At 34.2% G+C, this 16,040-nt stretch overlaps 1 protein-coding gene across 1 annotated transcript; it reads right to left on the bottom strand.

Annotated features, from left to right (window-relative positions):
• Window positions 1-2,121: 2,121 nt before the first annotated feature.
• On the bottom strand, window positions 2,122-15,868 carry LOC100369486 (pantothenate kinase 3-like). The gene is made up of 7 exons (XM_002738151.4): window positions 15,391-15,868; window positions 12,254-12,612; window positions 10,817-11,067; window positions 8,657-8,833; window positions 7,556-7,679; window positions 5,780-5,905; window positions 2,122-5,394 (listed from the first exon to the last, which is right to left on the bottom strand). The coding sequence occupies exons 1-7, from the start codon at window positions 15,479-15,481 to the stop codon at window positions 5,302-5,304; spliced, it is 1,221 nt and encodes a 406-aa protein (XP_002738197.2). The 5' UTR covers window positions 15,482-15,868; the 3' UTR covers window positions 2,122-5,301.
• Window positions 15,869-16,040: the final 172 nt, after the last annotated feature.

Genomic DNA, 16,040 nt, shown 5'->3' with positions numbered 1-16,040 from the left:
GTAGTGAATTGTGTCATGTAGTCGTTTTACAGATTTAAAAAATGTAATTTCCCTGGATTATTCTTTACGATTTTTTTATTTGGATGTAAATTCTTGTAGTACCGAGACAAATTACACATTTTTACAGTGTACGAAAAAAATATTTGATTGATTACGCTGTACGTCTAGCCTGTGATTACAGAATTACGAAATTTATTTTTTCAATTTACGTTGTACGAACAAAAAAATATTGCAATTACGTTGAACGAAAATAACCCTTGCCCTCCCCCCAACTCATGAATGGATGGAACGGACAGATACATGCAGATACAGACAAATAGACGTACACTATCATTAGTGGGTTAATAATTACTGATGAGTTAACACCATCACTCAGGAGTTTACACCACTACCTGTAGATTTACGCTATCACTGGTTAGTTCATTACTCCACTACTGGACGATTTACACTATCAATGACTGATTTACATCATTCCTGTTCAGTTTACACCACGGCTGATTTATATCATTACTGGTAGCTTAACACCAACTGATGAGTTTACAGCGTCACATACATATATGCGTGACTGAGATACTATAAAAGGGTTAATTATTCACTGGTGTTTTAATTTTGCTTATTTCGCTGACTGGAAAATGCGCTAAATTAAACCCCAGTGAATATGTAAAATTGAGCATAGAACACCTTATCTAAATGATAAAACCGTAAATTTAAAACCCACTGAATATGCCTGAAGTGGAAAATCAGTGAAATTTAAACCCAGTGAAAATTAGTCATATTACAGTATACTGTTTACTGTTTGTTTCTTTACTTTAAGTAGGTACACATGTACAGCAATTATAGCAGTGTTGTGTATTATTCGACTTCAAATCACTGGTACCTGAAATATATAAAAGTTTGGCTTCACTTTATGAAAATTGCTATACGTGTCATGAAATGTGCCCTCTAGTGGTCAAGGTTCAACTTGGTGAAATGGGCAACGTTGATTCATATTACCATAAATTTAGAACTACCTTCCATGATAATACTAGCAACAAAGAAATAATGATCGTTCTTATAACACATGTACTACGCAATCACTAGAAATGTGCTTAGTTTATATAATGTCTAACATCTATTGTAGAAATTAGTGATACAGATCTCTCCGGAAGATGGGTGCGTTTCAAACAAATATTCAATGAATAATTAATTTGCATACAATGCTTGTAAGTTTCCGTGACTATAAGAAATGTATCACCACACTGTAGACTAGTGATAACTATAACGCAGATCAAAGTACAGCACATGCTTTTATGGTAGTCTGTATTAAATATTGGGACCATGCTTGCAGTTGCAACCCAAAATACAAAACAAATGAAAAACCAACTCTAGTTATATGTAGTTATTTTCACATTCAAGTAAGCAATACAACTAAGTTCACTGAAAGTCAATTGTATAGTAAATGTTTGGATCACTAAAACACCACGCCAAAGCAAACAAGTTATTAATTTTATTTCTCTTAATCTCTGTACATATGTAAGATTTATGCTGAAAACAGACAGGCATAACCTGATTTTTCTTTTAAAACCACTCACTTATGATAATTCTGAAATGCTTAACAGGTGGTTAGCAGCCAGTAGTACTTCTGTTGTGTAAATATTGATGTACACTGCATGGTACAGCATTGAATAGCTGCACTCCCAGAGGATGAGAAGAGAGGCATGTGCTCACCAGATTCAACCTCCTTCCATGAATCCTAATCTGACCTTTCAACACAAGATGTCAGCCATGAGCGAGTAGCACTTGCACTTCAAATTTTAACGAATAACAGCCATCACATCTTGTCGTGTTCACGATGGCTCCCAGGGACATAATTCGTACAAAATTCCAAGTACATGGTTACAGTGAAAAATAAAACACTGATGATTTTGGTTTGTACATTGATACATGAATGGGGATCTCAGAAATTGTGCAGAAGTTTCAGACAGATGTTCCATATACTCGATTGCAGAGACCCCCTTCCCAACATCAACATTCCCACAAAGCTTTCATGGTTTTTAGTCTGAACAGCCTTCACAATTGATGATGCTTAGACATCACAAAACAGGAAATAACAAATCATCAGAAAAACTAAAATCAAAGTGGTTTTATGCTGTAATATTCAGTTTATTGGAATAAAACACATATCAGTGATAGATTATACATTGAATAAATACAATAAATGTCATCTGAGAATATCCACGTCACCAGCAATTTCACAACCTTATAAAAATATATCAACAAATATGTTTGCTGATCACATACCCTATTCAATACAAAATAATAATATAATTAAATTTGTAATTCAAAACCAAATCCGAAATTAAAAAAAAATTTGCTTGTGGAGGTTAAAAAAAGCTGACTGATGCAATCAGCAACAAGCAGCTTCTCGGCTGAGATAGCTCCGCTGTTAGCAATGCACATTTCAATTAATTAAAGAACAGAAGATATCATTAGAAAATGAACAATATGCATCGTATCAATGCAATGGGACTTGCTGTTTTCAACAAGAATTCAAAAATATCATTTTTCACCATAAATAATTGTGGTTTTTAACAAGAAGAAAATATCACTTTTTACCAAAAATGACAAAAATATTCACCAAAATTAGATAATTAAAGATACCGGTATCATTACAAAATGAACAAATCTGAGAGAGGTCCACATTTAGTACCTATATATGTAATAATATCAAAGCAATTGGACTTGTCGTTTTTAACAAGAAGTCGAAAATATCACTTTTTACCAAAAATGTTCACCAAAATTAGAGAATTGATGATATCATTACACAATGAACAAATTTGAGAGTGGTCCACATGTAGTACCTATATATGTAATATCAAAGCAATTGGACTTGTGGTTTTTAACAAGAAGTCGAAAATATCTCTTTTTACCAAAAATGACAAAAATATTCACCAAAATTAGAGAATTGAAGACATGATCATGAAATGGACAAATCTGAGAGAGGTTTACCCAAGGTACATATACACCAAGTATCAAAGCATTCAGGCTTGTAGTTTTCAAGAAGAAGTCGAAAAAGTAAAACATTGACACGGACGACAATCACTCATATGATAAGCTCCGCTCGACAAAGTCAACAGCGGAGCTAAAAAATATTCATAGGAGGAACACCAGCAGCAGAGATTCTGGAAGAATTGCAAAAATCTTGATGAAACGATGGGTTAATCAAACGCATCATGTACGTAAAGGTTGTATCCCCCCGACTCAAACAATCCTTTTCACACAAAGTACAATCATATATGATTGCCCACAATAGAGGTCTCAATTTAGAACGACACATCATGTGGAGTTTTGCAATGATTCAGTGAAGATGAAAATCTGCTTCACTCTTTAATTATAACCAACATTTTGGAAAACATTTCCTTGTATTAATTTTGAAAAGAATGAACATAATTTCATTTTGGCTGCAAGCATTAATCAAAATTTCTAAAAAAATAAAATAAAATAAATTTGTTTTCTTTGTGTGGAATGCTAGATGTTAAGCCAGTTGTAGTGAGTATGCTATGAACACCACAACAAGTATAACTGTGATGCCACCTAGTGTTAAAAATCTAATGAGTCTATAAAATTGGAACTTCTGGCTGTGTCAGTATAATTTGGACATCCAACTTGTGCTACATTCACCTTTAAATGTAGATTTTGATTTTTACAATAAACAAATTTGATTAACCCCATAACTGAACTCAATAGAAATTAATACTCCCTCCACCTCTATAAAGATTGCACCACGACCTGCATTGCACCCCAATCAAATACTCTCAATCAACTGAGACATAGTTTACAATATTACTCTACGGTAGTCATGTTTTCCTTTACATTGCACACAAGATCTGCTGCCATCGTGTTAACACCATCAATCCACTGTCTGTTACTTCTATACAAGTCTCCTCATTACAACACACAGACAAGGCCAATATGAATGGTTGAATTTGTCATGACCCCAAGGCAATTCTACTTGTCTCCTTTATTGAATCAGAATTAGAAAGTAAACACTGCATGATAGTTGCCTCTTAAGTATTTGCAAATGGTCAAGATTAGATCACAAAATTAGCACTTCTGTTGATGAAAAAAAAACACAGTAGGAAATGTTGGGAAAAGTAGCATTATACGGCATGATGAGACTTACGGTGCAGAATGTCTGATTAAAATCTGATGTAGACAGAGGCTTTTGTAGCTTTAAATCTATGACCACTATTGTACATCTCAAACTAAATCTTACCAATAACCTATGCAAATCACATTTGGCAGCTACTTGATGAGATTTATCAACCAATTAGAGCATGCCTTACTAAAAAACAACAGCCTGTAAAATGAGTTCTGATTGGCTGATAATCCTGTAAGACTCAAACCTAATTTACAAGTTGGTCAGTTATACTCGTAGTCAGAAACATGTACGCCAGTGGCCACAAACAAGTGATTGTATCTTTAAAGCAACCTGATTAATAATCTACCAACATCAATGGAGCAAAAGAGTCCAATTCAATTTGTTTTCCCATCTTTAAAATACATCTTTAAAAAGCATGTTAATTCAACACTACCGGTATTGTATAATTTTTGTTTGAGATGCAAAAAAAAAAATATTATATTCATACTATATACATTCTAAGCAAATATTGGAATTGAATGACATTGTGAAATAATGTTTATGAAATTTGACAAGTGAATCTACGTGAAAGCAGTTACATTTTAAAATTTACAATTATAAATTCTAAACTTGGAAACAATGTAGGAATTACTGGCCATGTTTACAACCTGATAATGCTGGAAATGAATGGCAGATCATATGAGGTGAATATAATTATTGCCAAACCCTGTCATCATTGAAAATAGTGGTATAAGCTAAAATCATAGAAACAGGTATGGTCCAAAAGTTTTTATAAGTTTTTTTTCTTTTATAGTGAGTGGGTATCACTGGCAAAATTAATCTATTTAACATTATTTTTTTTCTATTTTTTTTTAGATTTTGACACAGTTTTATTTGGCTGTTGTTGCCTGGTGACCCAATCAGCTGATGGAAGAACACATTTTACATTAGCACCTCCATTGCTATACAAGGACATGACACTGCTTCTATTCAGATGACTGCACATGACAGTAATGTTTTGGTCCTTGAACATGGTAGGAATAGGGAAATTATTGCAGCACCCTTAAAGACTGTTATTTTAATGAATGTACCAAAAACTGGTATGAATAAATGTAGTGCATTGCACCAGAAATGTTAGTTTTCATCATCTGTATACATCCTGATAAAAACTTTTGGTTTATTTAGACTTCAAACTGGGATGGCTCGCTCTTATCCTTTTGGTCACTTTTAGTTGAAATTAGCTTCATTAGAGCACCAACAGCTCCAAAATAACCCTACAACAAAAGAAACAAATTGAATACATTGATTGATTTTATTTTGATAAAATGCCTCTCCCTTGATATAAATGATCAGATAACAACTTTATGAGTTACAGTGGCCATAAGAAATTTGCATGCCTCAATGCTGACACAAATTTTACCCACAATTCTTTGCAGCCTTCAACAGGCAAGAACAATAATCACTGATGCAAGGAAAGCACATACAATACAAATATGGAGTCCAATCAAGGTAATAACTCCACTAAAATGTATTATTAATAGTTGTCATCTTTTAGTAGCAATATTCAGTAATACTACTACGTATCGTCATTTTATTCTGTCAGTCCAAGGCTAGATAACCAAAATTCTGATACATGTGGGTGTGGCACGCCTGTCTTACCTCATGTTCCAGGAATAAAGCTTTGAGAGCACCTTTAGACCAATACTCCATTGCATATGATAATAACTTCATTGCTATTGGGTTAACACGCAGAAAGTTACCAACGAACACTATTCTCTCAATACCCTGTACAAAAAAAATTAAATTAACAAGGCTGCCAAAAAAAAAAATGCTCCCGGTGAAAGATGGTACATCCAGTGTTCGAAATTAACGTCGGTCCGTCGGCCTCACGCCGACAGTGGGTGTAAAGGGCCTAGAGCTGTGAAAAAACATCAGTCCTTGTGACCGACCATAAATTTATATTTAAAAAAAAACGTTCCATTATTTAATATGATTGTAAGACCAAATATATAATAAATATCGATAGTAACTCCAGAATTGTTTCAAAATTGCGTTTTCTTGCACGTTTGATCAACAAATGGCATCACTCATCGACCTGGGCATACGAGTCATAATTCAAGCTTGCCGAATGATTGCGAAATGTGCCGAACGTGGGAACTGTAACAAACGATCTGATTGGTTGTAGGCCGATCAAGCCTCTGATTCAAACCAATAGAATTCGCGCTTACATTTTATGTTCCGCCATCTTTGATTTGCATCAAACATGCTGAAAACTACACAAGAAAGGCGTGACAAACAGCAAGAATACGAACGGTCTAGGCGTAAACCACGCACATTCCAAATTAGCTGGCAGGCGGAGTTCAAAAACTGGTTACTTTTTGATAACAACAACAAGATGATGTATTGCCGGCCTTGTCGAGGATCGTGCAGCAGAATTGATCCTTGTAGAAGCTGAGGCTGACGCCAATGATTGTGAACACGATGCAAAATGCATGTCAGATTCAGAGTCGGCTAGTGATCATGACAGTGTTTTTTCTGAAGATTTTGATGAGTTTAGTGACGATGAAAGAAATGATGATGACTTCTTTGAGGCTGCAGATAATATATCTGATTAATTAGTAAATAAAGGTTTTGCAATTGCAAGCTTGTATTATTATCCGTTTAGTCTTTGTTTGTTAAATATCAGGGCCTACAGTTAGCTAGAAGGACCTAGAGTTTCAATTTGCCATAGGTTCTTCGGGCCTTTTATGATTTTCAGTTAATTTCGAACACTGGGTACATCCAATATAATCCCACAATATTTTCTCCTACGTTGATGTCTGCAGACACTCATGATGAGCCGCATATAATCATGGAATTATATACACATATATATCACATGTAATTTCCATATTCTGAAAAATCCTAATAGTGGATGTTGAATGTAGAATTATTGTAGAAATAACACTGAATACAAATATATTATTGTGCGCACATTGTATGCTAATATTGTTGGTGCCCTGGTGTTCTTTTTCATGCAAACGTAGTGCATGCACTATCATCTATGTGGTAATTCTGAACGTGATATTTGATTAGGATTTCTTTTTAATTTCAACTGATTTACAGGAGGGTCTGAATAAGCTTGTGAGAATGAAGTACTTAAATTGACTGCTCTATTAGAAGTACTCAATGTTAAAAAAAGTTGTATAATTTTTCTCCACTATTTTTTTGCATCAACATTGCTATAGTATCCCAATAGAGATACATTTCAAAATGGTGGCCAATGAAATGTGGGTTTATTCTTGAGAAACAAATTTGAATACAATCTGATTACTTTCCAAATCCATGATCATTCCTTCTTTACCTGGGTACTGTCTCAACTGATCACTTGCACTTCTAGAGTATGGTAAATATTATATAACATATTAATGCTGGAAACTAAGTCCTCATACTTACATGATTTAAAGCACACATCCTAGCTATAGAACCAATATTATTTGTGATCGTCACTAGTGTTGACCTCGCTAAATCATTTTTAGTTGCCGCATCCCTCTTCTCACTAATATTCATGTGACCAAAGCTAAAAAACAAGGACAATTACATGTAGATTAAAACCTGTAATTATATAAATATTATTTAGGGATATTCAGCGTGACATACACACATTTTGCTGATATATTCTCTTTGTCAATTAACAGCAAACAATTGAATGTGCCATGAGCCGATTACAAAGTTGCAAGAGAATCTCACATTTCTAGAAATGCAAAAGAGCAAGTCTGTGCCACAAACAATTAGTGGTCAGGTTGTTGAAGAGTTTATTTAGTCATTGGGTTTTAGTTTCGCTGATAATTATAGTCTATGTGAAAATGAAAAAGAAATCGTTTAACTAGAAAATCTTTGAACTCACAATAAAGATCAGTCAAATTTAATGCTTTTTACAGTTAGCTTCAGCAATTATTCATTCACTATTGTTAGTACAATGTGTAATTATTTTAATACTTTGTGAATTCCAAGAGACAGTGAAAGCTGTAATATCTAACTGTTATTCTTACATAGGGAGTAAGAAACAGCATGAAATCTAGTCATTGCAAATTAAACAACCTCTATTATTCTTATTCAATACTCTAGAGCATTATTTATCAGGTCTGGCCTTTAAGTGCTTTCAGAATTGCTTCCAGAATTGCAATGTTCATGTCCTGGCATATCATTATATCTTCATTTCATGTCTGAGCCAGATTAATGTAGCATACAGAATCTGACAACACACTTCTAGGACTATGCTTTGAAACAAATTACCAAGTAATAGAAAGAATACACTGGAAATAAACAAAGTACTAGTACATGTACAATATATGCATAGAAATTACACACGATGTGCAGTGAGTGATTAAATGTAAATATCTTGATACTTCATTGGCAGTTTCAATAATAAAGTTATATTATTTGTAAACTGAAGTTCAATGATATTTATCAACCTGTTTTAATATTCAACGCATCTCTACAAATTTTCACAAACACAACATTTTCTGCCATATAGTAGTTAGCCCACATACTTACCTACTAGCTACGGTAGATCCTGGTAAACCAAATCTTGCGTAGTCTCCTCCATAAATGTCTCGTACCAGCTTATCCACTTTAGTACTATCACCGCTGGCAGCCATCTCAATGGCTTCTTCAAATGTCTGACAGCCAGTTAGAAGGCAGCATAGTCCAAGGAATGTACCTCCTCCAAGACTGTAGATGAGAGTCAAATGGCACCAATATTAGTGCAAAGATCTGGACTTGAACTTGGCAATTGAGAGGGCTCCCAATTTAAGGCCAAATTTATAACAATATCCTCACATTATAGGAATAGTATAGAGAATATCAAATTGCACCAAGACAAACTGATGGGCATTGAGGCAATTACCGTCAATGCAGCCACGAAGTTCAAGCCCTGTTAGTTTCCGTTTAATTCATAACCACTGATGAAAAAGTGTGTATGCATATTTATCTATTACCATTACTATTAATCAGATCAATAGGCAAACGACAGATCTAGAAACCCTCGCCATCACAAGAGTAGACTTAAAAGAAAGGACCCACCATCCCATGGAAATGTGCTACTATTTGCAACAAGGATACATGGGGTATTAAACATGCACTTAGGCCAGGAACAGTACATATGATTGGTAGACAACATCTGATGAGATCCATTCTCACTAATTAATAATACACATTTGGTGGTCTGAGTAAAACAAGTTCTACATGTTATAATGTAGAGAAAGCAGTCACCTGTGGGATTGAACTTGCAGCTTAAATATTATGTATGACACAGACTGAGGTATCATACTACATGTAATCTTCTATACTGGTAATATCATAAATGTATGACACAGACTGAGGTATCATACTACATGTAATCTTCTATACTGGTAATATCATAAATGTATGACAAAGACTGAGGTATCATACTACCTGTAATCTTCTATACTGGTAATATTATACATGTATGACACAGACTGAGGTATCATACTACATGTAATCTTCTATACTGGTAATATTATACATGTATGACACAGACTGAGGTATCATACTACATGTAATCTTCTATACTGGTAATATTATACATGTATGACAAAGACTGAGGTATCATACTACATGTAATCTTCTATACTGGTAATATCATAAATGTATGACAAATACTGAGGTATCATACTACATGTAATCTTCTATACTGGTAATATTATAAATGTATGACAAAGACTGAGGTATCATACTACATGTAATCTTCTATACTGGTAATATTATACATGTATGACAAAGACTGAGGTATCATACTACCTGTAATCTTCTATACTGGTAATATTATACATGTATGACACAGACTGAGGTATCATACTGCATGTAATCTTCTATACTGGTAATATTATACATGTATGACAAAGACTGAGGTATCATACTACATGTAATCTTCTATACTGGTAATATCATAAATGTATGACAAAGACTGAGGTATCATACTACCTGTAATCTTCTATACTGGTAATATCATAAATGTATGACACAGACTGAGGTATCATACTACATGTAATCTTCTATACTGGTAATATTATACATGTATGACACAGACTGAGGTATCATACTACATGTAATCTTCTATACTGGTAATATTATACATGTATGACAAAGACTGAGGTATCATACTACATGTAATCTTCTATACTGGTAATATTATACATGTATGACAAAGACTGAGGTATCATACTACATGTAATCCGTTGTACTGGCAATACCATAAAGAGTGTACAATCCACATAGTACACATTACCATGGCAATAAATTTGGACACTGCTGTCTTGTGACAGCTTGCTATTGACAACAGTGTTAGTTGACACTGTGTCAACAATTATTACTATTCAAATTTGAAATGGCACTGCACATAAAAAAATAGTAAAGGTCATTACAAATATCTATAAAATTTTCTCAGAATTGAATCATATTGTAGTTATATCACACAAGCTTTAAGTTGAACTCAGATTCAAGCCTTTATATACAAATAATTCAAATGACAGAAAAATGATATGATAATTTAATCATATAATACACGTGTATACAGTAGTTTTGGTCTGTCCACAACTAGATGTGTGACATTTGATGTCATTTGTTTGTTTGTTTTTTATCTTCTCAATCTAAGGCTGAATCTGAGGCTAACCTTGGATGTCACATGATTCTCACCTTGTCCCACTAACTCTCTGGAATTTATGTCTGGAATGCACAGTAAGTATACTGACTCCGGAACCGATATTGACCACAAGGTACGGATACGGATCACGGAAATCAAATGGTACTTTTTCACAGGCTTCGCTATTGAATGGATCCAGATTGCTCCAATAATAACACTCATTGGGTATCTTACTATCAATGTAGTGGATCCCAGATATAAGACAGTTTAGCTCATCATACTTTTCTAATCTCATATTTACAACCTACAGGGGAAAACACAGTATTAGAAACATTTGCTTTCATTTTAAGATAAACCACTTGTAGCTGAATATGAAGTCTGCATTTTGTAGGTTACAGTGTATACCATACATGTACATCGTTAACAAATATACAAGCGATGATACCAAAACTCCACTAGAAAGTTTATAGTGCATTCATTACTACATTATGAATCAGTTAATCTTAGTGAATTTGAAATAATTTGTATGTGATTCTTCCTTGTGCTTGTAGTGTCACCACCATACTGTTCCGTACACCATTGGCAGGAAAGTTGCTGACTGGTTTGCTAAGCACGTCTTGAGATCGTTACATGATTAGAACAGCTTAGTTCAAACCACTTTTACGAGGGTGTGCCGTTCAGCTAAATGTACTCATTCACAAGAGTTATAACACATACCAAATATACCAGTGACTGTGTCCTGACATTTCATACTTTGTCAGTATATACGTTTTGTTTGTATAACTTATTATATAGAAATTTATATGATTGAATGAAATAAATAGAAATACAATCACATCCTGATCTTCTATTTATATTCAACATGTCCAAATCCCCCACTATTAGTTTGTGGTCTCCTGTTGAAGTAAGTTGGTTTGATCCAATTTGTTCTAATCGTGTAATGATCTCCAGGCGCGCATAGCAAACCAGTCAGCAACTTAGCTGGCATTGTTGCTGTTTTGGTGTTCGGAACACCGTGGCAGTGACAGTAAAACTGTTTCTATTCTAAGACAGGTTACAAAATTTGGGTGATTTCACTTTTTTCAATGCAAAAAGCTCTCACTGCTGGTTACATCTATGACAGGTACTGGTATATAAACAAGTGGTTTAAGAGAATACCAATTAAAACAAAAAATAGATAATATCCAAATAAATAAAGTTTGTATCAAATTGTCTATTTGAAATTGGGTTCTCTGTTGCTTGTTATTTCAGGAACTGGTAGCCTATCTGATTCACTTTGTTTCAAAGCATATTCACAGTAAGTAATGCGTTTGAAACATTTAGTAGAACACAAACGTGGAGGCACAGCTTACATGTACAAATATAGGAAATCTGGCAGTTGTATTTATATTTTGTCTCAAACAGCAGAAAAATTGGCTAAAACACAGAAATGTACATGTATCATGAGATATGTAAATAAAATTGATATTGTAATAAATATAAATACTTACATCTTTAAATTCTTGTTCAAATTTAAAAGCCCCACCCCCTGTAGAACATATCGTGTCTGCCAGGCTGGAAAGTTTCTTGGCCTCCACCATCTGAAGGAATATGTGCATGTCATTTGTTGGAAAACGTATAAAATGTAGATTTCCCACACGTTGATGAATTTCAAATTGTTTAATTGTCAGATGCACATCCCGGATACCAGTTTTCCCATACGCAGTATTGGAAGTTAAATAATGGCGAATAGTGCGTAGCGTTTCCACTTCTTTATACCCTTCCTCCTCCGCTGTGTTAATATCAGTCGGCTCAAAATATACAAGTTTTGTCAGCGTACCTCCAATGTCCAGACCAAACCATGGCATAGCTGTGGAAAGAGCCATGTGAGCATAGTTATTATTAAAACCGCAAGTACAAAGACTATCACAACTGTCCATTGCAGGAAAGAAAGGTATCTCCGACATAAGAAAAAATCCAAACCCAAAATGTATGGTTGAGTTTTAGCAAGTGAATATTGACAGTGAGTATACGTCATCAGGTATTAAGAGAATAGTTCAGGCCACAGCAACATGTGTGCGGTCACAGCTTGAATGTATTTTACATTGAGTAAATAAATAACAGACAAACATTTTAATAATGTTCTAAACTGGTAAAACACACCTAAACCTGCATATTCCAATCAAATTACAATTGTCTGAAGATTCCTGCAAATGTCACCAGTTGAACAATAAAAGAGAAAATCAACGCATTTAAATGACAGCTATAGCATCTTTACATGATTTATTATGCTAATTAACATATTTTAAACATAGTAACAGCAGTGATTACTATAGAAGTATTAATTTTCATTGGTGTTTAATTTAATAAATCAAACAAATTCACTATATTTTAAATTCATAGATTTTCCAGTGAGTTCTATATCAGTTTTTCATTTTCACATGTTAACATGGATTTAATTAGGTTGATTTCACTTACCAGTGAGAAAAGTGAATTTAAAACCAAGTGGAAAATTTTTGTGTTTACTAATTAATTAAGCCATAAATTAGCAGTGAATATTTCACAAGGTTTTCAAGGAAAGCATCACAGTGATATTTGTGTGAAATTAATCATTTACTCAGTTCTTCAGTTCTTAAAAATATTGCCTCAAATTAACATAAACTAAAAAGTACTGTTACACTGTTACATACATTACAGAGGTGTTTCTACAGGCAAAATAAATAATATGCTAATGATACAACAAACAACAGATGTTATTTTGGGTTTATATTCAAGATATGTTTCTAATAAGAGCAAATATAGCAATTAAGTACAAACACACAAAGTAGAACAAGTCATCAAGTCAATGACAAAGTCCTCAAAAAAAAGTTCAATTTTGATTTTTGGATCCGTGCAAGTTAATTATTGGGGTCAATGGTTATTTTTGACCTATTTTATTTACAGAAAAATGACATACTTTGCAACCTTCCTATAACATAAAATATATTATACAACACTTCTACCCACAGTTCAATACTTTGCACATGTGGATTTTATTATCTGCCATATTTTTTGTTATGTAACAAAACACATGATCGCAAGTTTGAGTGATAAACCATGCAGTTTACAGCAGATTGGTGTGATTAAAAGTGAACTCATCCTGCTAATGAATCAGTGTTTAATGATAGGGACATTGATCCTATGTTAAAAATGAAAGGCAGCCTGTCAGAAAGTGAGCCTGTTGTTGAATCCAAGCCAACATGATCATGTGCCTCTCGAGACAGCAGTGGGAGAAAATAAAAAGTGCTGTGTCGCTTGATGTTTTCAGGGATGACAAATATAATGTACATGTATTTGTAAAATATAATAAATTTTGGCCACCAACCATTTTTCTACTTGGCTACTAAATTTTCCAGTTAGCTACACACAATTTGAACTTGGTAGTCAAAAAAAAATTTAACTTGGAGGGTTGTTTTGATTTAAAAAAACACTCTCAATACACTTTGATTGTTAAATTATTTCTATCAATACTTGTAATGTAAATGTATATTACCTAACTTATATGTGAATTTTGAATGAAATTGGTCAATGCATTTTGAGAACAGAAAAAAACATCATTTTTATCCTATTTTTTGACCTAAAATTACACATTTTGATCCTCAAAGACTCTTTATTAGACTTTGATTGGGAAATTGTATTTATCAATATATGTAATGCATTGTGCATTGTCTATATGTGAAGTTTGAATGAAACTGATTACAAACATCATTTTTGACCCAAGGAGACACTTATATGGAACTCAGTTTGAATGAAATGATCAATGCATTGCTGATAATGCACAAAAACATTATTTTAGGAGGATTAAATTATGATAGTGACCTGCAGACCTGGATGCAACCAGGGGCCATCTTTTTTTACTTGCAAGTGATTTAATGTAGATGTACAACATTGGTATACAGCATACTACATGCTATACTTCCGTGTCCACATTTCAGTATTTGTTTTAATAGATTTTGAACAATTCCTGTAGTCATTTTTTGGCTTTATGCTTCCCCTCCCCTCCTAAGGTCTATTAAATGCAAACGCTAAAAAATATGTCAAAATTATGGCAAACCATGATATTTTCAATGCACATATAATACATTTTGTAATCATGTCAAAACCAAAACTGTTAATGTTTCTTTGTTTTTTTAGGGGGGGTCAGCATGTTTCAAGTTCTGAAATATAATGTTTGGGGGGGGGGGTCATCCAATTTTTTTTATTTGATAGGGGGTCAACTGAGATTTACAGCTGGCAAAATGGAATCTGCCGACCCCCCCCCCCCCCAGGCCGAAGTAACTGACCAATCCCTAAATAGTAATCCCAAACCACACGCCCGTCACTCAAGGGGCGCCGACAAGCCTAGATTGGGCAAAGACCAAAGTGTTTTGCAAAGTTGCAAGTCATTTTGCTAACTGACTGTCCGAATAATTCTCAGAACGGCTGTAAGATCTTAAATATATAAATAAGTACCGGTATTATTGTCTAAGGGGTAGGGCATTTTCCGAAAGTCCTAACACATAATTTCCCAATCCCCCACTAAACCCTGCGGTACATGATGTAGGGAGATACCGGATGACTAAAGAGCAAAGACCCACTCTCGTCTGTAAACCTCATTCATAATACTTACGAGGCGCTGCGATATCAGAATCTATATCAGAACCATTTTCCGAGCCCGTAGTCGGGGTGTTTCCATTGATGAATTTCGGCTTTGAATCCATACTTCTGTTTTATTGCTGGTGGTTCATTTGCCCAGAACACAGTTGATCAGATTATCATACATGATTGCACAAATCACCTGTGTTGACATTGTTGTAGGAAGGGGTGCAACGAACATCGTGAAAAACACGTGTCAATCAAAATATCGGGTCAATCTCACCATCCAAGGTCAGTGTAGTCCAAACAAAGTCATGTGAGTATTTTTCACATGCAAGTAGTTTACACGATCAAACTGATATTACACAGTCCTGAAATTACACACTACACACAGCTTGAAATATGTAAGCGTTGCGTAAAAAAATCCGTCCTCTGTGGATTACTACATGTCAGTAAAAGGCATGGTAGATCGATTCCAGGGCTAGATTGGTTGGGATACGGATGGCCTGTACATGGCGTGATAACGACATGTTTAGAGCCCTCTAGGTTACTGAAATTATGCATTACATTTATTTTTTCGTACCACAGTGCGTTTTCGAAATGCCAACATTAAGTGAATGTGAGAATGCGCTATGCTGATATTTTAAACTATTTTAAAATAAGAAAACATCACCACACATTGCC

Source organism: Saccoglossus kowalevskii, chromosome 10 (assembly GCF_978046115.1).
Source record: "Saccoglossus kowalevskii chromosome 10, keSacKowa6.1, whole genome shotgun sequence".
Classification (NCBI taxonomy): domain Eukaryota; kingdom Metazoa; phylum Hemichordata; class Enteropneusta; family Harrimaniidae; genus Saccoglossus; species Saccoglossus kowalevskii.
This window is presented reverse-complemented; position numbering and strand designations above follow the sequence as displayed.